General features: G+C 37.4%; 1 protein-coding gene across 1 annotated transcript in view; it reads left to right on the top strand.

Annotated features, from left to right (window-relative positions):
• Nucleotides 1–6,407: 6,407 nt before the first annotated feature.
• The window catches only part of LOC120525670 (glutaminyl-peptide cyclotransferase), a 70,006-nt gene continuing 49,577 nt past the window's right edge, over nt 6,408–26,836 (top strand). Inside the window, exon 1 of the mRNA XM_039748170.1 lies at nt 6,408–6,666. Within this exon, the coding sequence (XP_039604104.1) occupies nt 6,514–6,666 (153 nt within the window). The 5' untranslated portion in view covers nt 6,408–6,513. The remainder of the gene's footprint in view (nt 6,667–26,836) is intronic.

Genomic DNA, 26,836 nt, shown 5'->3' with positions numbered 1-26,836 from the left:
ACTGGTGTCATTATTAAAATTTGACCTTGTATTACTAAAACTGCTTGTTTTTAAAGGTTTTTTTTGTTAACATTACAGTATATTATTTAACATAATGGTAAAAGTAAAAAAAAAATTAAGCCAAAACAATTTGATTACAGAACTGGTACAGTTATTTTACACCTTCTGAACCCTTAAGCTCCTGTAGTATTCTCCCCCTTGACTGCCTGCTGTTTGTCCTTTTGTGAGGTTCACTTTACTTTTCTCTGTATGTTCTCCTAAATTTGTGTTCCTCTTATTCCTTACTTAAAAACTCCCCGCTCGCACCTCTTGTATTCTGTCATATTAATGCACCCTTACTCTACCGTACTCTTAACTACTCTACTTTTCTGGCCGCTAAGAACCATTCAATCTAGAAAAGCTCGCTGAATATCCGCTGCTAGTTAATTTCTTATTGTCTTGTCTGTTCATATAGCCACTAAATGGTGTCTTAATTCTAGCTGGCTGTCTATGTGTGGCAAAGACTTCTCTTTACCATTTTGAAGTCAGCCGTTGCCCTTTGTTTACCACTAAAGAATTGCTGTTTCTGTTACTTACTACATTGCTGGCTATTTACTTACAGAGATGCGGGTGTCAGCTACTGCTGCCTACTGTTACAGAGTATAACTGGTATAAAAATATAAATTAAAATGAGTACATAGATTGGATTTAAGCATTGCCATTGATCAAAATGAGAAAACAGTTTTTGATTGGATTTGATATGTTTTATTAAACCCTGAGGGAAAAATGTTAAAGTGTTTTGTTTGAATATGAAATTAATCAAGTACCTGTTGCATGATCCAAATTAAATACAGTATAGAAATAAAAACAGTTGGTAAAAATGTTTTCTAGAAAATAACTTAATAATGGAAAATACTTCAGTGTTGATTATTGCACTTGTTGCCCCAAGCATTGATAAATAAATAACTGTCATGGTATTTGGGATAATGACTACAAAATACCATAGCACATTATCTTTAGAAGAAACATGTAATTCTCAGGGATGAACCTCAATGAAAATACCAGTGCTAGACTTGATATTTGCATTTAGCTTACATTGTAATTAGTAACAAGTAACAAATGCAAATGCATAGCACATTTGCTTCCATATTTTTAAATATGGAATAGCCAATGCTTACATAAATAGAAATGAGAAATTTTAAAAGTAGTAAATATAACAGAGAAACTATGAATATCTGGAGAAAAAACAGGATTGAGTTAAGTTTCCCACAAGAAAAAAATTAAAAACGTACATGCAGAACTTGTGTCCTGCATCTGTCTATGTTGGGTTTGGGGAGCTGTGTGCCCTCTTCAGGCCACACGATCTATACAGTGCATATGTTTATGCAAAGTAAAATTATATTGCATTATAGAGGCTATTAGTTTTATTAGATCATTTGCCTTGACAACTCAAATTATGCACATTTACATTAAACAGCTGCATTGTAGAGTTCTGAGCCAAAGTGTGCTATACGAAAAAGAATCAGTCCTCATAATATACAATAATGGATACTAGGATATACCATATAGTTAGAGATTTGGATGATAAACTATACCTATACTTTTTTCTGTTCCTCAGCACTTTTTCAGGAATTTAGTTATTCTTCACACAATAGATCAAGAAATGAAGAGACTCTGCAAGGTTGGTCAAACAATTTCTGCTACATAAACTGTTTGCACAGTGTTGCCTTTTTGTGGCTTTTAACCAAGAATTCAGGCCACAATGTAACCAAAACACACGTGCAAAAGTAGATCAATGAGTCATAATCCAGGAAAATAGTTATCACAAGATTAGTCGTGTAGAGGAAACTGACCAGATCTTTTGGAAAAATTAAAATTGCCAAAGGCCAATTGGAGATTAGCACTGCTTCAAATCAGGCAAGTGTGAAAAACACCCCAGGAACTAGAAAGGGAATAGAATATGTGCTTTATGACTTGATGTGGCACTTTGGGTTTATGTTTTTTGGACTTTAAAGATTGGTTTTCTATTTAATCAAAAGGTCAGGTTAACATTGAATAAAACAATATAAAATAAACACATAAATTAGTACTTGTAACATACTTAAATGCAAAACAAAAGTAAAGAAGATTTTTAAATCAAGAACTGCTTTATTGCCAAAATTATGATACATGCACTGAAGATACAGACAGGCCTATGGACAAAGACCATGGAAAGAGAGGCCTTTAACAATGATCCAAGGATATTGAACAAAAGTCTGTAAAGGAAAGTAAAATTGGATAACTTCCACACAGTCCACTTGTACATAATGAATCAAAACATTTTTATTTTTAGAGATATGAATAGCATGCATGGTCGCCTGGGAATTATGTAACAAACCAGTTTGCAATACAGTATCAAGCTGAATAGTAATGAGTTATATTAAGGTGAATTTATGTAATTTTAGCTTCTCCCCTTAACTTTAGAACTTCAAAGAAAAACAAGGATTTTCCAAACCTTGAATAATACTGGAGACTTCAGAACTATTCGAACAGAAGGAAAAAAAGAAACAGAAAACAGACCTTAAAGGACTCAGTAGTGGGGCCTAGGTGTGGTTGGTGGAGCCTACAAATGTACAAGGGATCTGAAATGCTGAGTAGAGGTGAACATTAAAAAAATAAACTTGACCTAGGGCCTGCAGCTGAGGAGCTGCAGGGGACTTAAAGAGATTCAGAGTGGGAGTAGTTTGATTTATGATGGACACATGAAGTTGAATTCACTCTAGACAGAACAAAAACAGAACTTTGGATTAAGTGAAGCCAGCCAGAGCTGCTGGTTATTAATTTACAGAACTTGACTGTGTGAAGGAAGCAGCTTTTTAGCACTAATTGTGAGATAATAATGTTGCAAACCCCAAATGCGTTGACAGTTTGTAGATAGATAGATAGATAGATAGATAGATAGATAGATAGATAGATAGATAGATAGATAGATAGATAGATAGATAGATAGATAGATAGATAGATTCTTTATTAATCTCAAGAGGAAATCCACATACTCCAGCAGCAGCATACTGATAAAAAACAATATTAAATTAAAGAGTGATAAAAATGCAGGTAAAACAGACAATAACTTTGAATAATGTTAACATTTACCCCGCCGGGTGGAATTGAAGACTCGCATAGTGTGAGGGAGGAACGATCTCCTCAGTCTGTCAGTGGAGCAGGATAGTGACAGCAGTCTGTCGCTGAAGCTGCTCCTTTGCCTGGAGATGATACTGTTCAGTGGATGCAGTGGATTCTCCATGATTGACAGGAGCCTGCTCAGCACCCGTCGCTCTGCCACGGATGTCAACCTAGATATGAGATCATATCTTTTGGATTCTACAAGGGTATTATGCCCAGTCTGAGGTGAAATCTTGACTTATGGTGGACTCAAATTCAGACTGTACTGATTATACCTGTGGATTTTAGGGTGGCTAATTCAGCCTTTTTCCTGTTAGTGCCACTATTGAAGGGACAGAAGTAATAGAATGCATTACCACATTTTGTAAATAATTTGTTGCTGCTAAGTTATTACAAATTTCTCTTGTAAGGATGAGAGAAGTTTTGAAGTAAGGTTGTTATACTGACTTGATGTATGTTGATTACCACAAGCAAGACAGAACTTCACTGTACTCAGTGAACATGTCAGTAATGGCCCCATACAATACATCTATAAAAACAAAATCCCAATGTCAAAACAAACAAACAAACAAAAAATAGTACTGCGAAATACAGAGAAAAACGCCAAACACAAATACAAAAGTAGCAAAATCACAAAATTATTTAAAATTTTAAGAGGCTATAAAATCTATATTTTTTAATTTCAAAAAGAAAATAACAAGAACTAATTACTGAATTAAAATGCTAAATAAATTATAAATCTAAAACACTTAACAATATAAGTGACAATTACAAAGCAATTAATCAAACCAATGCTAAAACTGAGTATTTTAGAAAGACAAAAAATAATAATAATAAATGCAAAGGAAGCAAAACAACTTTTGGGATCCACAGTGTGTATGTTTTATGGAAGAAAAACTGTGTTCATAGAAAAATCCACACAGATACAAAGAGAACATGTAAACCATGCTGATCTGGTAAGCAATTACAGTGAAACAAGTTAAACTTTTTTATCCTTGACATGTGGTGGTTTGACATTCCAGGATAAGCTGAAATTTAACAACCTACTCTCTGCTTTAATGGCCTTTCCATTTATATGCAGGATATGTCAAGATTGAGTGGCAAGAGACTGGAATGTTGTAATACATCCATCTGAAGCAGTCCTTCACAAAGTGAACATACCGACACACAAAGTGGCCAATTTAGTATCACTAGTCCATCTTGCATGTATAGGGTGGTCCAGATCTAATTATGCAACTTTCAATGCAATGCAGGAAAACAATAGAAGGCAAAAGAATTGCTGTTTGACTGACAACCGTCTCCCCGCCATTTTGGAATGCAGGGCAGGTGCTGCCATCTATCAGCAACAAAAATAATTTTTTGTGAATTCTCTATGTAATAAACTTAATAAGTTATAGCGTAATGAAAATTGCATAATTAGATCTGGACCACCCTGTATGTCTTTGGACTATTTGAGGAAACCATAGCACCCAGAGGAACCCTGCACACGACAAGGTGGAGAACATGCAAAGTCTACGCAGGAAGCATCCAGTGACATGAACCCTGGTTTTCCTGTTGCAAGGTAGCAGTGCTATCACAGCAATATATACTATGACGAACAATTATTTTGAATACCTTTTGTCACCATAATAATAAAAAGCATTTTTTTCAAGTTTAAGGTAAAATGCCATTCAATACAGTATTTAAAAATACTTTTGGTTTTCTATGAATAAATGGAGGTATATGTGGGAGAAATTGCCTTGTGATGGTGTTGAAAGATTCAGAGTTGTCTTTTACCATGTGCCCACTGCTGCCAGGAAAGACTCCAGCTCCCTGTAACTCTGCACTGAAATAAATAGTCAAAAATTAATGAATATATGAGTTAATGGGATACAGAAGACTCAGTGAACACTGTACTTTCATATCTAGAAATCATATTTATATTCTTTCATATATTTCTCGTTCATCAGCATCTCCTCAAACATAATATTTAACAAAGAAAAGAGCAGAATGAGGGATTTCCTTTTAAAAAAAAAAGTATATTACGCAATTTAGGTATTTTGGAATTATAACATCAGTAAAGTGTGAACATCATTTACTGTGTACATCTTACAGGCAGTGTGTGCCCCCAGAGTTTCTTAATAAGACAGTATTTTAAATGCCCAAGAAATGAAGAACTCAAGTGTTTTATCAATGTAGGCTGTTGAACACTGGCCCCTGCTTTACTTATATTAGTATATCATGTTTTTGTATCTACAATAACACTGAAATGAACTAAAGTGAATAGAGACTATGTTTATATTTTCCACATACATGAATAATCTTTGGACAGTGAGAGGAATCTGGAGCACCTCGAGGAAACCCCTGCAGTCAGAGGGAGAACATGCTAGCTCAGTTTAGATGAATTGCCATTGCCAAATTGGTCATAATGGTTGTGTTTGTGCATGTGTGTGCATGTGTGTGTTTGTATTTTCATTGACGGACTGGCACTCCATCCAGGGATTGTTTCTGCCTTGCACATATTAGGATTGCTTGGATAGGCTCCTGTTGCCCTATGACCTTCCCTTAAATATGTGGATTAGGAAGATGGGTGGGCGGGATGGATGGATGAATAATCTTGATTATGGTCCTTATAGCAATATTACAGCATTATGTATGTTAACATCTAAGAAGATTTCTCTGAAACTGCTACAGTAACACTACATTTTGTCATTTTCATTTTTTTGCTTAATATCTAGCCTGAAACTGGTTGGAGTAAACAAAAAAGCTAGTAGTCATCTAATTAACTTGGTAGGCAAACACGCAACCACAAATTTCACATCGACCCTCAAGGCTACTGTAAAGTATTTACAGATCGTTTTACACGTTAAAACAGAAAGCTGAATGATTTCTTGCCAGTACTTTTGACAATATAATATCAACCACTCATATTCTGATCTGTGCTCTCTTTCTCCTTTTCCGTTAGCTCAGCGTATAGCAAAACCCGGCTCTGTCACTGACCATTGGGTATACCTACATTCTCCTAGCTCCCTCCTGATTTTTCTTCCCAGGGTTTCCATGGTTCCCTCCTACAGTACAGTCTACAGATAAGTAGATCATGTTCATTGCAGTGCTGGACTGGCCTTCCTACTAGGACTGGTTCCTGTCTAGCTGTAATGCTTAAGTATATTGTTGCTATATTGCATCAGATACACATTTCTCTCTATTTGCCTGAAGAAAGTGCATCTCATCGGTTGCTAGGATACGACGGGCAGCAATTCATGTAGTTATGGAATTTGATTAGACTTAACAAATGTTTCGTAAGCATCCACTGCAGTATCTGCACAGGCGCGCGCCCGCCTGTGTGTGCGTATGTATGTGTGTTTCTATTTGAATGAGTGACGTAAGAAGGAGATGCATAGGGGCTGTCGGCTGCAGAAGGAACCGAGAGCTCAGATGTGTGAGATGGCTGCTTTGTGGATGCTACTGGCGGCGGGGCTCTGTCTCATTGTCAATGTGTGTCCCACCGACGGACAAACTACCGGCATACCGTGGACTAAACTCAAGGTACTGCACTTTTTTCCTCTCTCTCGCTAGTAGTAATATCGTGAAAAACTCTGCATGCCAACTTTACTTATCGAGCATTTTAGAAGTTCGCGTCCTTTACATACGTACTGTATCTTATTCGGCAGATTTTCACCTTATTGACGTCAAAGCTCAGTGAATATTAAAGTAACTGCTGCTTTTTACGAAATAGATACATCTTAATAAAAATACGAGGCAAGTCTTGCCTCTTGCTTCAAGTGTACTATGTGGTTTCGTGGTATCTTTAGCTTGTAGTTCGAGGCGAGAAGTGAGGCGACGGCGTTATTAACTGTAAACATATTACACGCACTGGAATTTTGTTTTAAAACAGAAGTAATGTTTCATGATTATTCGAGATCTGGCTTCTTTGACAATAACGAGTCCTCTAAAGCCTTTTTCTTTCTTTATTTCTTTCTTATAAACCTAATGCTTTTCAAATTTTCAAGAAAAACTAATTGTAGGCTATTATTAAACTCACGGAATGTTTTTCAATGATTCAAATTCAATTCCCGTTGCACATTAGCCGAGCGCGTGGTGTGTTTCATTGCCACCTCTGAGGTGTCTTCTGTTTCGCGTGTGCGTGTCACCCCCGCAGCTTTCCGTTTTCCAGTCGTCCTTCGAGTCGTGTTAACTGAGATTGCGATTTATCACAGGGTTTTATTTTGGAAGGAGTGTAAAATAAGCTTTGTAATCGCAAAGGCAATTTGCCACTACCCAGTAAGTAAGTAGAATATTAATACACCTTTAAATATACCTTGAATGAACGGTTCTTTTTTAATTATTACAGATCCAGATTTTTTATCGCCAACAGTAGAAGGTTGCATGTAATCCCGTGTTATTGTTGATTGGAATGTTGACATTAGATTATAAAAAATAGACAAGATTAGGGCGCTTTAATCGTCATTTTATTAATAAGCTAATTGCCAAATAGTCCCAACATTTAATCCAGATAGTTTTTAAAGTTATCAAGCTTTCAGTTGCAACTGTGTGAGTAATTCGTTCCAGATATCTACAACCATTTGTTTGAAGAAGAAATATCTGGCTTCTTGTTAAATACATTTCTTGCTTGTTTACCCCAAATCATTCACTATTTAGATAAAGCAGTTTTACTGGATCTGTTTTGTTACTGTATTTGAGAATTTTGAAAATCAGAATTATATACTCACACAGACATCTTTGCACATCATTTGAGAAATTAAATGTAATTCCTTAAGCCTGTCTCTTCTGGCATGCAGTTGGTTTCTCAGTTTTACAGTGTGGCTGAACAGAAAAGCATCCATCCAGTCACACTCAATTACTACTCATCCACTTCAGAGTCAGGGAAGAAGAGGGGCAGAATCTTCCCCAACAATACTGAATGCAAGGGAGGGTCCAACACTGAAAAGGGTGACAGTCATTCACAGGATACACTCAGTCACACACCTTTGCAATGTGAGAGAAAGAGCAGAATATATGGTTCAAGTATGTATAGACATGGGAAGAAAGTACACAAACGCAGCGCAGGAGTTATCTTTGAATAAACTAGGAAATACCAAATCTTTGTTAAGTAGTCAAGCAATGCCAGCAATTTCTATCTAATTTAAACCAGATGTAGAAAAAAGACATACTTTTAAATGCTGTAATGATCTGAGACTACTTTTGTAAGTGAGCATCTACTCTGTCACATTTACAGTTAACTTTATACAGTTCTGTTTTACATTTTGTAGAAATACATATAATGTGTAATAAGTTGGATTGTCGAGTACTAATGGAATACTCATATTCATGTGCATTTAAATTGATTTTTGTATTCTCTTTGTGAGTTTGATGTCCATTGTGACAGTAATAGGGGTTTTTTGCCTGCCTAATGATAGAAAATGAATCCTGAACTGGGAGTTACTTAGCTTGTATACAGTGGAATGGAATGAATCTAACCTATTACTGTTATTAAATTACTAAAATTGCATACTTAATGATTCACTGCTAGGAGAAGGAAGACAACGCCATGTGTTTTAATGATTTACATTCATTGTACTCTGCTCAAAGCAGCTTTTTTCATTTAATGAAACTAGTTCTGTCTGTTTGGGAATAACAGATTTACACCCTTTTATAAACATCGGAAAAAAAACATCACCCATTTGCCAATGTACAAGAATAACTCATCCAGTGAAAGAATGCAAAAGAACATATATTCACAGCTTCGTCATAGTTAGTTTTGGTGTCGTCCAAAATAAGTTTGTTGTGGTTAGACGAAAAAGCTTGGACTTGAGCAGGCAATTACATTAAAGTCAGTGTTACTATTTATGTTTATAGAAATTCATCATGATTGGCTGCTTTATTTGTTAAGTGAAGAAGTAATGGATATTTAAACAATGTTTATTTTTTATTATGAAGATGGCTAGCAATAGCACAGTGTTCTAGAACTGTTGCTTCAAGATTCAGATTGCATGGATTTTTCTTTGGGGTACTTCAGTTTCCTCCTCTGTCTCGAAGACGAGTTAAATTAAATGGTGACTCTTTAGTGGGTTGGTGTGAGTGAGCATGCCTTGTGAATGAGTGCCATCCTAGTCTTTCCAAGATGGCCTCTGGCTCAGTATAACCATGTGATAGATAAAAGAGATCAGAAAATGAATGGGCAGATGGAATTAGGAAAATAACATCTTTTCAAATACTTTTTTCTTCCCACAGTTTATTAATAACTTCAGTAAGACTTTCATGCAGTGCTTTTAGTGTAAGAATATCAGTGTTTTCTGTAGAAAAGTGTTGCACGATATATATGAGAGTTATGCTCAGTAATTTTTCCTAAGATGCTTTTCACTTATTTATGCTCATGCCAGTTCTGTAAATGTCATAGTTTATATTTTTGAAATTCTGAATAATTTTAAGTTATTAGTTTAAGTATGATTTTTTCTAAATAGTTCCTTGTTTTATCTTCTCTGTCTTAATGTTTTGTTGCAACAATAGCACTTCTGTTATTTTAATTGAAACGTGTTTCCTACAGTTGCAACTAGCATGACAGGGTATTTCTGCATTCTCACTGTTGTTAATAAGAAATCTAATTTGAGATGTAAATATCAACTTGGTTAAGCCCTAGCCCTAGGAACCCAGTATTGATTTATACACAAGTGTGGAAAATGAAAGAGTGAATTAAATACTATACATTAGTATTAACTGAACTACTCCATTTTACCTGTTATGAAGCATTCAGTGTGAAGCAGTCTTATTGTAAGGTAAGAAATGATTTAGCAGAACTGTTTTATGCACAATCATAGACAACACGCTTCCTATAAACAGCGGTAAATATTTATCAAATTGAACATATTGCTTCTCTAGCAGTTTGTAGTGTTTTTGGTGTCATTGTCAGTTATTACTTGCTAGGCATGCCTAAATCCTTAAACTTGTGGTTTTCAAGATAAATTACTGTGACATTAATTATAAGTGGTATACCTTTATTATAGTTTAATTATGCATTTTTTGATGATTAAAAGAACAATTCTTTAAATGTGGGTATTTTCATGACAGAATGATGCATAATAATATCTATTTTACTTTATTCTAGTTCCAATAGAAATTTTTATAGTAGTTATAATAAAAGCTTCCTTAAAAGTGCACCCTTTAAATAGCTTACCACATACATTATCATTTAATTCTGATAATACATATTTTTACTAGCCAGTCAAGAAATCTTTAATTACAGTATATTTTTGTAAGGAAGAAAAAAATGGTTTAACATTAATTACATTTGTTCAGAATTAAAGTTTGATGAAAAGTTTCATACCCACAGATTACCTTAAATTAATTACATATTAATATTATGTGAGTGGCATTGGCAAAAATGTTATTTGTAAACAAATAAAAAGTTAAAATTCACATTGTTTTTATGGCATAAAGTGGTTTATATCAATTAAATATGTTTACTATGTTTCCGTAGTCTATTCTCTTTGGCTTGTTGCCATGGCAGCACACCGGAGAGCTGTTTTTTTAAGTTTAGGGTAGCATTTGATTGCTACTACGCATTTTTAAATGAAAATAAAGAAAAATGTAATTTCTTAACGACATCAAATGAAGGAGAAGGAAGGAAGAATATGCAATATTAATTACTGGTACATGGTGTGATAGATAAACTTTATTACTCCCATGGGGAAATAAAAAAAAATCGAATTTATAATTTTTTAATAATAAACTAGGGGGCTCTGCCTCCTGCTGTCTTCGCTCACCCACCCCCAGGTTTGTTTAACCAGATATACAATTTAAAGAGATTATTTTCATTTCATTCTTTTTCATACATTTTTTATTTCTTGATATTTGCCAGTAATAAAGCTGTAGTGAATGAGTTATTTCCACTCCTCCTCCAGAGCCACTTCGCGTCTGTCTCTCTTGCATTGTTGGGGGCTGAAAGCACGCTAAGGAGATGCGGTCTCTCCTCCGTAACCCCCTCTTAAACGGTGATACTGTGGGAAGCAAATGCATTTTTTTTACCTCCTCCATGCTCGATCGGCTGGCTTGCTGCTGCCTGTGCCATGCTGCGTAATCTGCATGGCATGCAGCGCATTGAACATCTAAAAGCCTGTACAGCAGCTGTACTTTTGTCTCACTTCCTTGTCTTGCGGGACATTAAAGTGTCTCAGGGAAAATCACGTCTCAACCCAAGATTTTTTTATTATAATAGAGAGATAACAAGACAGTTATGAACTGCACATTCTTTTGAAATATGTATAACAATGCTAGTAATAGAGGATATCCATATGTATGGATCTGTTTATGTTTATACTGTATGTACATAGGCCTTTTAAAATTGTACTTTTTCTGTGTTGCTTCCAAGTAAGTCAGTGGATTATCTAGGCAAATGCACCTCTGATTGAATTGTGTATTACAGAAATACCTGGCTTGTCTTGTTTTGGACAAAAATCTTCCCTATCACTTTGAAGCAGAAATTGTTGTTATTTAATTATTATTTATCGAATGTCTTTACAGTCCTGTTTTGTTATTTGTGTTGTATGAAAACTATGACATTTTAAATGTTAAGCTGTTTTCCTGAATGGGGATCCATCCTTTCAAAGATGAGGTAACAAATGACAATATTTTAAAATTACTTTATTCAAACAGTGTCATGTTGAGCAAAAATGTGTTGAACTGGTAACTCAGAAAATGAACACATGATTCATTCTCAGTGCCTATTCTCCTGAAAAATGCATTTATATGTGAGCTGCAGGACAAGGATATTTCCTAATTTATACATGAATATGATAAACGTTAATGAAACTGTTTTATTAATGCATTGTTCTCAATGATCTGTCTTAAAATACAAAAACATAGTGCTTGAGCATACTACCAAGAAGGATGATGTCAAGTTAGCATCATTGGCAACTTATGTGCATACAGTACTTGGATTTAATATCATAAATAAATGTGCATTCCCCTCAGTATGTCTTTTATGTTGTGGCAGAAAATTACCCTCAGAAACTTTCTGCATTCATTTGATTTGTAATTAATAATGATAATTGTTTGCTTGCTGGCCAGTCTTTATTGTGTTTTTCCCCTCAAAAGTATTACCACTGAACATTGCACTATTTTCTTAGAATTTATTATTGCAAATAATTAATCTAGAGACTAAATAATGTCTATAAGACATGTAAGTCTTTTTTCATAGAATTCATCAAAAGTGTAGTTGAAACCAATCAAATTCTTACGTTGTAATTCTGCCTGAGAGTGACATTATTGAATATATTTCTTGTTCTTGTTGGAGAAAAGTAACTTCAGCAGCTAAAGACACAAAAGAACTTATCCTTAACCACAGTGTTAACTATGCAAAAAATGACTGAAAAAATGCAGAAGAAGCACTGATGTGCTAGTGTTACTGATATTAATGCTGATGACAATAGTATCAATAGTAGCTAAAATAAGTACTACAGAAAAATAAATAAAGGCCCCATTTAAAAAGTACACATATTGGTTAAAGACCCTATGTTACGGAGATTATGGACAGGTAAACACTGCCAGCATGCTGCCACTAAATGCTTATGTTTTTATTTTTAACAGAGCTGACTTAACAGAAAATGCAGTAATAAAAGGTAGGCTAGTAATATAAATCGAATGGAGAGTTTTTTGTAAATACTACTTTCCCTTTGGAAAAACACTAAATTCTGACAAATGATTTAATGTTACTCCAGGAAAAACAGTATACACATGTTGTACCTACATTGAGGCAGATACCTTCATTGTCTCCATGAAAAGCTAATCAGGGGCCATGTCAGCTAGTTAACAGTACTGTTAAGCATACTAACATGATGTAGTTTTAAACACCTTTATTTGTGTAAAGTGACTATTGTGTCACATTTTAAGTAGTGAAGTGATGTAATCTTTCAAAATTATACACAACAACTTGTTTTCTTAAATGACTAATAAAATCTTAATTGAGTAATGTCTAAGAACTTTGCACACCCTGTTGACAAATAAACGCTGAAACCCAGGAAATCACTGCTGTGTGTGGTAAAATGGATTTCATGTAAGATTGTGGAGTTGTAGGAGTTTCTTAGGAGAATTGTAGAATATCCTTTCAAAAGTGACTTAAATGTAGTTAATTTTGTAAAAGAATATTTCAGTTTTTAGAGGATACTATATGAGTAGCATCAGAAATTTCACCAGTAGACCGCTGTAAAATCAGTGATATATCTTACACTAAACAGCTGGTTAACTTGTTTTTAGCTGGATCCAGAGTTGAGCAAATTAGAGACCTTTGACTCATTGTGGTTTTTTTGTCATTGTGGTTTCACTGTTGACGACTGTACTAACAGTACACAAAACAAACACTTGTGTAATATTTTAAGTATAAATTATTTAAGTTTTACTAATTTCCTGGATTTTGGTTTCCTTTCTGTGTAAATTTTTAGTCACAATGGACAAATTAAACACAGATCTTCTGACTTTGAATCATTAAACTCCTTTATTTCAGTTTTGACTTTTTTCACATTCAAATGATTAATGACTTGACAAGTCAGTCCTTCACTTGGAATTATATGCCACAGGAAAATAGACTTCCTTTAATTGCAAGATAACAATGGCTCAATAGAGATATATAACAGAGAAAAATGAGCAGAAGGCTGGTTAATGTCATGTGGTATGGGGAGAGGAATCTCCAAGACTGCCTGCGATTTTCATATATAATTAAATGAACTAGGCTTTGTGTATGTTGCTGTTCTTCATTTTATTTCCTCAGATTTATGCAAAACATTTGAAATGTATGTACGCTGGTATAGTTATTTTGGAAAGAATGTTTTAATGCTTGGTTGTTTGCTTGCTCTATTTTGGATGACTGTTGTGACCCATGGTTTTATTCTAGTTATGTTTTGTAAATTCTTAATTAGTAACTAGATCTTGCCTGCAATTGCACACTCAGTTAATTTGTTAACTTCTTTCTAATTTCTCTGTTAGGTCTATCCATATGTTTTAGAGCTTAATTAATCTGATTCAGGGTAGTTTTGGGGTCTAGGTCTAAACACAGTCCTGCACATGGCATAGGTCAATTACAGAGCATACACACACCCTCGTGTATATGGCCAGTTTAAAGTTGACAGTTGAAGCAAGCAGTCTAACATTGCTTTCTGGGACTAAAGCCAGAGTATTTAATTTTAGCATTTCTACAATGTCCTTCCATTCATTCATGCATCCATTTTATTTATCCACTTATTCAGTTCAGAATTGTAGGGGTGTTTATACTGTAAACTGCAGAAATCAGTTATTCAGAAGTAATAATATGTTTTCCTCAGCTTGTAATAGAAGATATACCTAGGGGATGTCACAGTACCAGAATTGTTGTATTTGATACTAATACTTAAATGAAATTTTACAATGTTTAACACCACACCAAAAACAAAAATCCCATTCAACTGCTTATTATTAAAAGTGAACAATATTGTGCCTTTTATCTGTAATCTATCGACTATATAATAAAACACTAAAGTCTGTGTCTCCTGTCCTCTTGAGCAATGTGATTGGTCAGTTAGGTTTTACTGTGTTTGGTCAGTTTGGCTTTGAATACACAACAAAAGAGGAAGTGCAAGTGTGAGACACACAAGGAGGAGTAAAGGCGTATAAGGCATGCTGATATAGTTGCCTACAAATAGGGAATGCACTCGAGAGAGAGCACTGGTTAAGTGACATTTGCATTTGCAGTTACAGAGGAACAGTGCTGAAGAACACGTAGGGCAAGTGATAGCAAATATTTTTTATTTATTCTATTACCTGTCTTTGACAGGTACTGTGGCTAGTAGAACATAAAATATATAACTTCTAACAATAACAAGAGGTTTAAAATACTGGTATACCCAACAAGTAGTTACCTAACTATCATTTTAAGTTAATTAGTATTTGCTCTCATAAATATCAAAATGTAATGCAAGTCTTGAATTTTAGTGTGTGATAGACATGGACATTACCTCAGTGGAACAACAAAGAGGGGTTATAATTTTGGGGGGATTTCAGCATAGGGTTTATAAAGAATGATAGCTACATGATTTATCTTACTTTGTGCACACTCTAATTTTTTTCTCTGTCCAGTAAATGAAAACTACTCATTTGAATCGTTACTAACAAAAAATATTCAAATGTTATTGCATCTGAACTGCTGAATTAATTAATTCCAAGATAATTCAGGTTATATTAATTTAAACAAATGCTTTAAAGTTGTTTTGCTTACCACATGCTTTTAAACTCAATCTTTTGTAAGAGAATTTTTGTTAAGCTTGTAACACTTGCAATTGTAAAATTTATATTTGGATAATTAGCAGGTTTAAAAACTTACTAATGAGTAATATTCAATGAATGAGTCACATGTATTCAATTTGTGAATGTCACAACGTCCTGGTACTTTAGTTGTCCAAATCTATCCTCCTTTTTTCACATTTGCAGAAACTTTAAGACTTATCAGTCCTTTCAGTTTAACATAACTCATATTATTTAAGAAGTCTTGTAACACAGTTTTTGTTGTGCTGTTTTCAGATTATCTTATATCAGCGGTGTGCATGAACAGCACGGAGTGAACGAGTGATTAGATGGCAGTTATAGTGAAATAGCGGCATGCTTCTTGGCCGTAACATTGAAGCGGAAGACAGTATAGAGGGTTTAGGTGAGTCTGAGTGTGATTAAAGTTAAGGTGATCACAGAACTGCTTTATGTCGGCTTCTCCAGGTAGTCCTATCCTCCTCAGACAGTTTTCTTCCACCTGAGAAGAATGTCTCTGTCAGGTCAGGACCCAGGGGCATTACACTCTTATTTACACAATGTAAGTTGTTGATGGTGATGAACAATTGAGGATAGTAATAGCGGAGTTTTAACGCAAGTTTTATTGTATGTTCGCTTAAGAGATGCATATTCTTTAAATTTAATCAGTCTTCAGCAATGCATTCAAAGTCAAAAGTACTTTTGATCATTTAATTTTTACTTTGACATGTGTGTGTCTCATATGGTATGCCAATTTGATAGTTAATACATTGGCCTCATTTTCGTTTTGCATTCCTTTCAACTTGCCTTTATAGGAAGACATTCAAATTCAGGTTGTACTTGCTCAAGTAATATTTTTGTTGAAAGTTCAAGTTTATGGTCATGGTTTAAATTTAAACTATGCCATTAATTTTTTTTATTCCTTTGTGATTCTATATTAAACTTGTGATTCAGCATGTATTTACTTCATGATTTATGTATTAATTTTATAATTACATGTTTTAATGTTAGATGTGAATAATCGCAATTAATTACATTTATGCGATTAATCAGTACATTTTTTTAATCAATTCCCAACCCTAATTCAAATATATTTAAACTTAGTTTAATGATTCTGAACATTACATGTACCTTTGCAAGTGCTTTTTTTATTAAAATTATGGTAATGGCCACAATAGTGTCCACAGCAAGAATAAACACTAACAATTGATTTTTTTTAGAGACAAATGCATACTCAGAGGTCTCTGCAGGAATATTCTGGGAAACTCTGAAGATATATTTAAGAGGACAGATTATTTCATAAGTCTGTCACAAAAATAAATCAGAAACCAAGAAGGCATCAGAGTTAATCACTGAAATTACCAGAATAGATCAAGAACACGAGACACTTTATAGGAGAAGACCTCTTGACAACAAAAGAAACAGAACAACTCATTTTTAAATCGCGACATTATTACTGTGAACACGGAGAGAAGGCTAATAAGATCTGAGCTCAACAAATCCACAAGCAGGAAGTTTGCAATGCAGTATCCGCATGCTATTGTGGTTTCACCTGCGTGCCTCAATACGTCGCCCTCCCCTCGCTCTTACTTTTTTACTGTTCATCTAATGATTACACTGAGTATGGCTTTACCAAAACAATCATTGATGGCGAATAAAGTATCCATTATTCATAAAGCTTCAATTGGTAATTTGTCTTTCTTCGTTAACTGCATATTTTTTCATACGTCTCAAACCAAGGGGATGTGAGGGTAAAATGAAGCAGGAAGCGCTGATATATATGTATGTGTGTGTATATATATATATATACACTGAAATAGTTTTACACGTGTTTCGCCCTAATTTTGGGGTCATCAGGTGTACATACTCAGTGCATCACCTCTCAGGAATCGAACCTTGGACGTCGGCGCTAGAGGCAAAGCCTCTACCATTGCGCCACATCATGTGGTTTGTCTTTTTGATAGTATGTAGATCGGGGTATATATATACATATATATATATATATATATATATATATATATATATATATATATATATATATATATATATATATATATATATATATATATATATATATATATATACGCACAGCTTGGACTCTGGAACCAATCTCCTTGAGAGGGGCTGGACTCTCTACCACTCTGGAGTTGCCCCGGTGAGAGCGCCGAGCAGGTGTGGGCATACTTATTGCCCCGACTGGAGCCTGTGCATTGGGGTTTACCCGGTGGGCGAGAGGGTGGCCTCCCTCCGCCTTCGGGTGGGGAAGGGTCCTGACTGTTGTTTGTGCGTATGCGCGAACAGCAGTTTGGAGTATCCACCCTTTTTGGAGTCTCTGGAGGGGTTGCTAGAGGGCATACCTTCTGGGGATTCCCTCGTTTTGCTGGGAGACTTCAATGCTCACGTGGGCAATGACAGTGAGACCTGGAAGGGCGTGATTGGGAGGAATGGCCCCCCCGATCTGAACCCGGCGGTGTTTTGTTATTGGACTTCTGTGCTCGTCACGGATTGTCCATAACGAACACCATGTTCAAGCATAAGGGTGTTCATATGTGCACTTGGCACCAGGACACCCTAGGCCTCAGGTCGATGATCGACTTTGTGGTCGTGTCGCCGGACTTGCGGCCATATGTCTTGGACACTCGGGCGAAGAGAGGGGGAGCTGTCAACTGATCACCACCTGGTGGTGAGTTGGCTTCGATGGTGGGGAAGATGCGGTCAGACCTGGTAGGCCCAAAGCGTGTTGTGAGGGTCTGCTGGGAACGGCTGGCAGAGTCCCTGTCAGAAGTAGCTTCAACTCCCACCTCCGGCAGAACTTCAACCACGCCCCGAGGGAGGTGGGGGACATTGAGTCCGAATGGGCCATGTTCCGTGCCTCTATTGTTGAGGCGGCTGACGGAGCTGTGGCCGCAAGGTGGTCGGTGCCTGTCGTGGCGACAATTCCCGAACCCGTTGGTGGACACCGGCGGTGAGGGATGCCGTCAAGCTGAAGAAGGAGTCCTATAGGACTTTTTTGTCCTGTGGGTCTCTGGAGGCAGCTGATAGGTACCGCAGGCCAAGCGAACGCTGCTTCGGTTGTTGCTGAGGCAAAACTCGGGCATGGGAGGAGTTTGAGAGGCCATGGAGAACGACTTTGGACGGCTTCGAGGAGATTCTGGTCCACCGTCCGCGCCTCAGGAGGGAAGCAGTGCAGTGTCAACACCGTATATAGTGGGGATGGTGCGCTGCTGACCTCGACTCGGACGTTGTGGGTCGGTGGGAGGAGTACTTCAAGACCTCCTCAATCCCACTAACATGCCTTCCAATGAGGAAGCAGAGCCTGGGGACTCTGAGGTGGGCTCTCCCATCTCTGGGACTGAAGTCACCGAGGTGGTCAAAAACTCCTTGGTGGCAGGGCCCGGGGTGGATGAGATACCGAGTTCCTTAAGGCTCTGGATGTTGTAGGACTGTCTTGGTTGACACGCCTCTGCAACATCGCATGGACATCGGGACAGTGCCTCTGGATTGGCAGACCGGGGTGGTGGTCCCCTCTTTAAAAGGGGACCGGAGGGTGTGTTCCAACTATAGAGGGATCACACTCCTCAGCCTCCCTGGAAAAGTCTATTCGGGGTTCTGGAGAGGAGGGTCCGTCGGATAGTGAACCTCGGATTCAGGAGGAACAGTGTGGTTTTAGTCCTGGTCGCGGAACAGTGGACCAGCTCTTCACCCTTAGCAGAGTCCTGGAGGGTGCATGGGAGTTTGCCCGACCGGTCTACATGTGTTTTGTGGACTTGGAAAAGGCATTCGACCGTGTCCCTCGGGAATCCTGTGGGGGTGCTCGGGAGTATGGGGTACCGGACCCCTGATAAGAGCTGTTCGGTCTCTGTACAACCGTGTCAGAGCTTGGTCCGCATTGCGGCAGTAAGTCGAGCCCGCTTCCAGTGAGAGTTGGACTCCGCCAGGGCTGCCCTTTGTCACCGATTCTGTTCATAACTTTTATGGACAGAATTTCTAGGCGCAGCCAGGGTGTTGAAGGGGTCGGTTTGGTGGACTCAGGATTGGGTCACTGCTTTTGCAGATGATGTTGTCCTGTTTGCTTCATCAGGCCGTGATCTTCAGCTCTCTCTGGATCGGTTCGCAGCTGAGTGTGAAGCGGCTGGGATGAGAATCAGCACCTCCAAATCCGAGCATGGTCCTCAGCGGAAAAGGGTGGAGTGCCCTCTCAGGGTTGGGGAGAGATCCTGCCCCAAGTGGAGGAGTTCAAGTATCTCGGGTCTTGTTCACGAGTGAGGGAAGAATGGAGCGTGAGATCGACAGGCGGATCGGTGCGGCATCCGCAGTGATGTGGGCTCTGCATCGGTCTGTCGTGGTGAAAAAGGAGCTGAGCCGTAAGGCAAAGCTCTCAATTTACCAGTCGATCTACCTCCTACCCTCACCTATGGTCATGAGCTATGGGTAGTGACCGAAAGAAGAGATCGCGAATACAAGCGGCTGAAATGAGTTTCCTCCGCAGGGTGTCTGGGCTTTCCCTTAAAGATAGGGTGAGAAGCTCAGTCATCCGGGAGGGGCTCAGAGTAGAGCCGCTGCTCCTCCGCATCGAGAGGAGTCAGATGAGGTGGCTCGGGCATCTGATCAGGATGCCTCCTGGACGCCTCCCTGGTGAGGTGTTCCGGCACGCCCAACCGGGAGGAGGCCCGGGGAAGACCCAGGACACGCTGGAGGGACTATGTCTCCCGGCTGGCCTGGGAACGCCTTTGGGATTCTCCCGGAAGAGCTGGAAGAAGTGGCGGGGAGAGGGAAGTCTGGGCCTCTGCTTGCTGCTGCCCCGCGACCCGACCTCGGATAAGCGGAAGAGAATGGATGGATGGATGGATGGATATATATATATATATATATATATATATACCCAGCGCAGCAGCAGAGAAGTAGTGTGTTAAAGAAGTTATGAAAAAGAAAAGGGAACATTTTAAAAATAACATAACATGATTGTTAATATACAGAAATTGTTTTGTGAATGTTATGAGTGTTGCTGTCATCAAGGATTTGATTATCATTATTTCTTTCAATCAGGTTCGTATTTGTAGGATGTGTTGTGTTCAAGTTACATTCCGTGTTTGTCAATCGTTGTAAAGATAACAGGTTTCATTCATTGATTTGTTTCTTACTGCATCAATAAACAGCTCGTCTTCCTCTTTATCTGAGACGTGACACACTGCATGCACGGGTTTTTTTACACTGTCTTCCTTTAGCAGGACATTGACTTTTTCCACCGTGTGCTTTGTTTCCGCAGTAGCTGCACTTATGAATATGCTTGTATGTATGACACGCTTCATATTTTTTTGCTGCCTTCTCAATTGTGTAATTCAGTTTTTGTTCAGCACTCTTTGGAACTGTTGCTTTTTGTCTGTGCACTGCGTCATTTCACGTGAGCTGCTCGTTGTACATGCATCGAAGGTTCCCAGCTGTGCTGGTGCCATCTCGTGCGATGTCCACGGCTGTATTTAATGTTAGCTAAGACCTGGCACTTAAAAGTTTCTCTCGCAGTTTCGCCGAGTTTGTGCCAAAACACCACCCTGACCATGTCATCTTCCTCTGCATAAGCACAGTCCTTCACCCGTGAATATTTAGCGGCAGTGTTTCTATTGGATTGCCGCTGACGGACAGCCTTATATGGGCAGGCACTAAATTACGGGCATCGAGCAGAAGTCTATTATAGTATATGGACGAAAAAATAGGTTCCAGTTATGACCATTACCGGTAGAATTTCGAAATGAAACCTGCCCAACTTTTGTAAGTAAGCTGTAAGGAATGAGCCTGCCAAATTTCAGCCTTCTACCTACACGGGAAGTTGGAGAATTAGTGATGAGTCAGTGAGTGAGTGAGTGAGTCAGTGAGGGCTTTGCCTTTTATTAGTATAGATATACCCATAAAGTCTAACATCCCAGAGATTCTTATTATCTTTGGATAGAAAAAACGCATTTGATATGCACAAACCTGGGTTTGGCAAGAACATACGTGCATAATTTTGTACTTACAGCATTAGTTCAGATAAAGGGGATTATCAAAGAAGGACTTGAACAGAAAATATCACTATATGTAGATGATATGGTACTATATATATATATATTATGAAGTGGAAGCTGTATAGTGCCCAACCCGGCACAGACTCACACAGAGGCACATGTAAAAGGAACACAAAACTTTTGTTTTTCTTCTTCAGCTGGAGGGCACATCTTCCACGTGAACCCTGCAGCCACAACACAGTCCCAAACAGACCACACACTTCCTTTGGCACCACCACTCCTTCCTGGCAACCTCGTCCTCTTCCTCCCGATTCTGGCCCTGAGTAGTGGTTGCTGGTTCCATTTATGGCCCTCCTGGAAGTGCTCCCGGTGCTTGCACACCTGTTTCCAATTGCATTCCCGGGTGGGGCCGAAGATTAGACCAGCTGGGCTCAGCGATCCATGCCACGCCCCCTGGCGGCCACCCCAGATCCCCACAGGGTTGTGGAGAACTCCATCTCCCATGGAACCTTGCGGGATAATGAGGCACCATCATCAACCAATGAGGCTGCCACCAAGCGTCCCGGGGGAGGTACTGAGGAGCCCATAGCTGCTCCCTCAGAACATGAGCAGAAGGGGTCCCGCCCCGCATATATATATATATATATATATATATATATATATATATATATATATATATATATATATATATATATATATATATATATATATCAGATCCACAAAATTCAGTGCCTGCAGCCCTAACATTACTAGCAGAATTTCAACATATACAGTATCAGGGAGAATTAACACTGTCAAGATGAATATCCTTCCTAACCTTCTGTTTCTATTTCAGAACATCCCCATATACATGAATACATCATTTTTAAGAAATTAGATTCAATCATAACTTCATTTATTTGGAATTCAAAAGCACCCAAAGGGTGACCCTACAGCAACCTAAAGCAGAAGATGGCATGGCTCTACCAAACTTTGAGTTTTATTACTGGGGAGCAAATATACAAGCTATAAAAACCTGGACATTGGCACAAATAGAAATAAAATCTTGCAGTACTTCTTCATATTCCTTGCTTTGTACCCCAGTAAATACAAGTGATCATCAATATACTAACAAACCAATTGTCCTTCATTCACTCAGAATATGGAACCAATGTAGGAAGCACTTCAAGATAGAGAAGCTTTTATCCCTGGCACCTCTACATGATAACCACCTTTTTCCAGCCTCTCAAACTTGCTCAGTATTTAATGTTTGGAAAAGGTCCGGGATTAAATAATTTAGAGATCTGTAGATACTCTCTTTGCATCCTACGAACAAATACACTCCAAATTTAGTTTCCCATTAACACAATTTTTTCTAAATTAGAAACTTGAAATCTGCCCAATTTTCTTCACCTCCCACCTATCCAGATGAAATATTTATCAGTCTTGAAGATTCAGACAGCATTTCCATAATATATCAAAACATTTTAAAGGCCTTTTCTTACAAAGATCCCAGAGTACAGTGGGAAAATGACCTCTTACTTAACATTTCAGAAAAGGAGTAGAAAGTAGCCATGCACAGAATTCACTCTAGTTCGATATGTGCAAAATGCACAATTATAAAATTAAAATCTTTTATCGAGTACATCTGTCTTGTTTAAAATTGTCCAAAATGTTTCCAAAGCAAGATCCAACCTGTGAACATTGCAGTCTGGCTCTAGCCTCACTGGGCCACATGTTTTGGGTGTAATAAATTAACACCATTCTGGACTTCTATCAGACAGCATTGGTGTTGTTAACTGTGGTGTTTGGTGTACTTCCAGATGGGCTTAAAGTGGAGAAGGACAAACAAACAGTAAATGCCTTTACTTCACTACTACCACATAGATTTATTTTAGTGTAAACCATTAAGTGACATTTATTAGCTAGGATACGGCAGCTCTGCTTCTTTCAGGATTTCCCTCACACTCTTCTTAGTTTCATTGTACTGGGCCTTTGTACAGTGCTATTAAAGTATGAGCATGATGTAATACTGTAATTAACGTGTTCATGAGCAGCTGAAATCCCTTCTTCTCAATGACAGAAGCAGTTTCATGTCCTTCGCAATAAAGATACCAATACAACTTGTTATATCTGGCCCTTGCACTGGACTATGGAAGCAGAGCTATGAGTACAAATATATTTGCCAGAGATGGTTGACCTTTAGGTAGTTCTTTCTTTGCTGGTGGTAACTTGTATTTGTCTCTGTGATGGTGCTGTACATGGTTCAGTATGTTGATAACATTAGCTGTAACATATGTCAAACCTCTCTTGCAATGCTGGCGCAATTAGGAAGTCCCTGGATTGTGTGTGTGGCTAAGCAAGATTTCTCACTGTTTTCTTTTTTAACAGGAAGTCACAAATGCTGCCAGACAGCCTGCTTAAAAACAGTTGGCCATCCTCAATATTGAGTTTCTCTCACTCCATTCTTATTTATGTTACACTTGTGTATGTATTTGTAAAGTTGATTGTAGTGTTTACAGCATGTTACATTCACACTGTGTCTGTTACGTTTCCAAACAGTAGTATCACTGTGACTTGTGTCATCACTCTGTTAGTATTTAAGATGGTGGCATGAATGTATGGGTAATTCTCAACTAAAAAACACCTGAATTATATAGGGAGAGTCTTCTTAGAAAGGGTAATGAACTCATGCCTGTTTATTTTCAGTTCAAATGTTATTTAATACTTTGTTTCTGTCAAGCACTTTTTTTGACTTCTTCATATTCTGGCCCCCTTACCTGTTCTCTGACTACAATTTTTGGTTATTTGTACTAATCATTTACTGGTTATTTAAATGGTTTCTTTGATAATCATAGGTCTTATTTTTCATACAAGACTAGTACCCAAACAAAATGGGTAGTTTTACCTCCTAAATTGTCCTGTTATGAGCATACTATATGAGAGTATCCTGTCCAGTTTCTGGCATACCAGTTTCTTTTGAGGCTCTAAGTTCCAATAACCTTGACCAAAGTATTATTTTTTGTTTTATTTCAAAAGTGTTAGGCTGATTAGTATTGAAATTCAGAAAAATATTTTATATTTTTAACAGACTACAATATTATTTACATATGCATTTATTTCTTAATGGTCATTAACCGTTGAAGATTTGGCTAATGCTTCTTATTTATTTTCTTTTTCACTTTATTTAATTTACTATGTATTTGTTTTTCAGTCTTTTTTATATATTCTGATAATACATATTCTACAGTATACGTTTAATGTAATTCATTGCGGATTAGCTCACAGTGGAATCTGTTACTAGTGATTATTTTCATCCAACCTGTCTGAGGTTTGGTTCGAAGGCCAGCACGAGTAACTTAATCAGAGCAGCAGTGGTAATGCTTTAGGCCCTAAAAACAAAATAAAATTGTATATATTTTTTTTTATTTCACCTTATACAATTTCACATATTAGGAATTTGTTAGTTTTCACATATCCCTTGGGGCCAGAGCACAGGGTCTGCCATTGTACAGTGCCCCTGGAGCAACTGAAGGTTAGGTGCCTTGCTCAAGGGCCCAGCAGAGTAGGATCTCTTTTGGCAGTGACGGGGATTCGAACTGGCAACCCTTTGGGATACCAGCTCAGAGCCACCACTCCACCTTAACTATTTGTAATGACTGGCAGTGTTCCACAGGAAATAAATCACTATGAATAGCCAGATCAATTGCGAGTGTTTTTTTTGTTGAAATGGTTATATGGTTTATGCACAAATATGGGCATTTAATCATAAATTAGGATTTAAAGATAAACTTGCCTTTGACACTATATTGGAATCCCATCACTCCCACCATTAGGAATTTAATTGAATAATATAGTACACATGAGGAGGTGTGTTTTTGAACATGTCAGAATGAAGGGAGGCTTTTTTCAGTTCTTTTCCGTTAATACTAGAGGCTATTTATTAAAGTTGCTGACATTGGATAACACGTGAGCATTCAGGCTGTTTACATGAAAGAATCAGCTTTCATAAAGCTCTCTGGTCATTCATCGTGCAAACATTGTGGCCTTGCAGTCTTTAAAATAAAGATGCATTTAAACCATTAGCAAGCAATTATAAGCACTATTTGAATTTGTTTACAAATGAAAAATTGTAATATTACATTTAATAAGAGTCAGCATGTCAGTACACATAGATAGGTGCAAATCCAGACATTACTAGTGATATTTTGCATTTAGGTCTACTGTTCTGCATTTAATGATAGCTGCAGCAGTTACATACCAATAAATCTTGGTATGTATGAGCAAAGAATTCATGAAATGCTCTTCCCTGTGTCCTACAAATTATAACATTTAAATTGTTCTGCAACAGGAAAGGAAAAAAGTTAGTGAAGTTAATTATTAGGCACTGCTCAGGCGTGTAGCATGATATTTAGTTTAGCTTAGCTTAGATAAATCTGTATGACTTTATTCTTGTGTCAACTATAATTAAGAAGTGAAGCAGTGTGCTAGTTAAGGTAATGTACAATTATCATGTGATCACTGCTTGATCTATATCACATGAGGTTCTGTGTTTCAGTTGGGATTAATTTAAAAGTGTATGCTGATGAGAAATGTAAGGAAACCTTTCATGATGTCTTGAGAAATGGAGGTGGGTCTAAATTTATTTTAATTATTAAGGAATTGATTAATGTTATTTTATTTTCCACCCTTAAAGAGCACACATTATCATGATGCTCTTTACAAAGCAAGCATTCAATAAATTATAAAATAGAAATTACAGAATAAGAAAATTTACTTAATGATAAATGAAAAATAGTACATCAGAGCAGAATTGCCTCTTAATATGCAAATCAATATAAATAGCCCTTAAGTTCAGCGTTCTGTCAAAAGACAATGGCAAAAGCACAAGGGAAAATGGAAGAATTTCACCGAATACCAAGTGGAGGAAAGGAAAAATGTACTATTTGTTGGTTTAAACAATGGTATAAACAACAAAAGGAAGTTGATCGAGTGACATAAAGTGTTGAAGAAACTCGAAAGCTGAAGTTCACAAAGTCGCACAGTGCCCAAAATAAAAAAAGAAGTTGTCGGATATCAAAGTCGCCGTGGAAATGCGAATCATAGCCCACCATCTGAGTGTCATATGGAAGCTTATTAGGGTACAGAGAAAAGAAAAAAATAAGGGCACAGTGGGGAAAAAAAGCTCGAAATGTAAACTTTAATGTCAAAATTTCACTTTAATCACATAGCTTATTTTGTCATTAAAGTACTGTAGAACGTCATAAACTTCATCTTAAAAGCATTTAATTTACTAGTTTCTCAAATCCCATCTTAACTAAAGTAGCATGTTAAATGCTTTGTTCTGTATATGTTCTTCTGTGTTCTCTATGTGTGTGAATCACTACGTGCTTCTTAAATGGGCTTTCTTTTCCTCCAACAGGACACAGGATACATTACATTCATTAAATCACAGCTCGCTGAACAGTTTAAATATT

Source organism: Polypterus senegalus, chromosome 3 (assembly GCF_016835505.1).
Source record: "Polypterus senegalus isolate Bchr_013 chromosome 3, ASM1683550v1, whole genome shotgun sequence".
NCBI classification, from domain to species: domain Eukaryota; kingdom Metazoa; phylum Chordata; class Cladistia; order Polypteriformes; family Polypteridae; genus Polypterus; species Polypterus senegalus.
The sequence above is the reverse complement of the archived record's forward strand: the minus strand, read 5'-3'. Positions and strand labels throughout refer to the sequence as shown.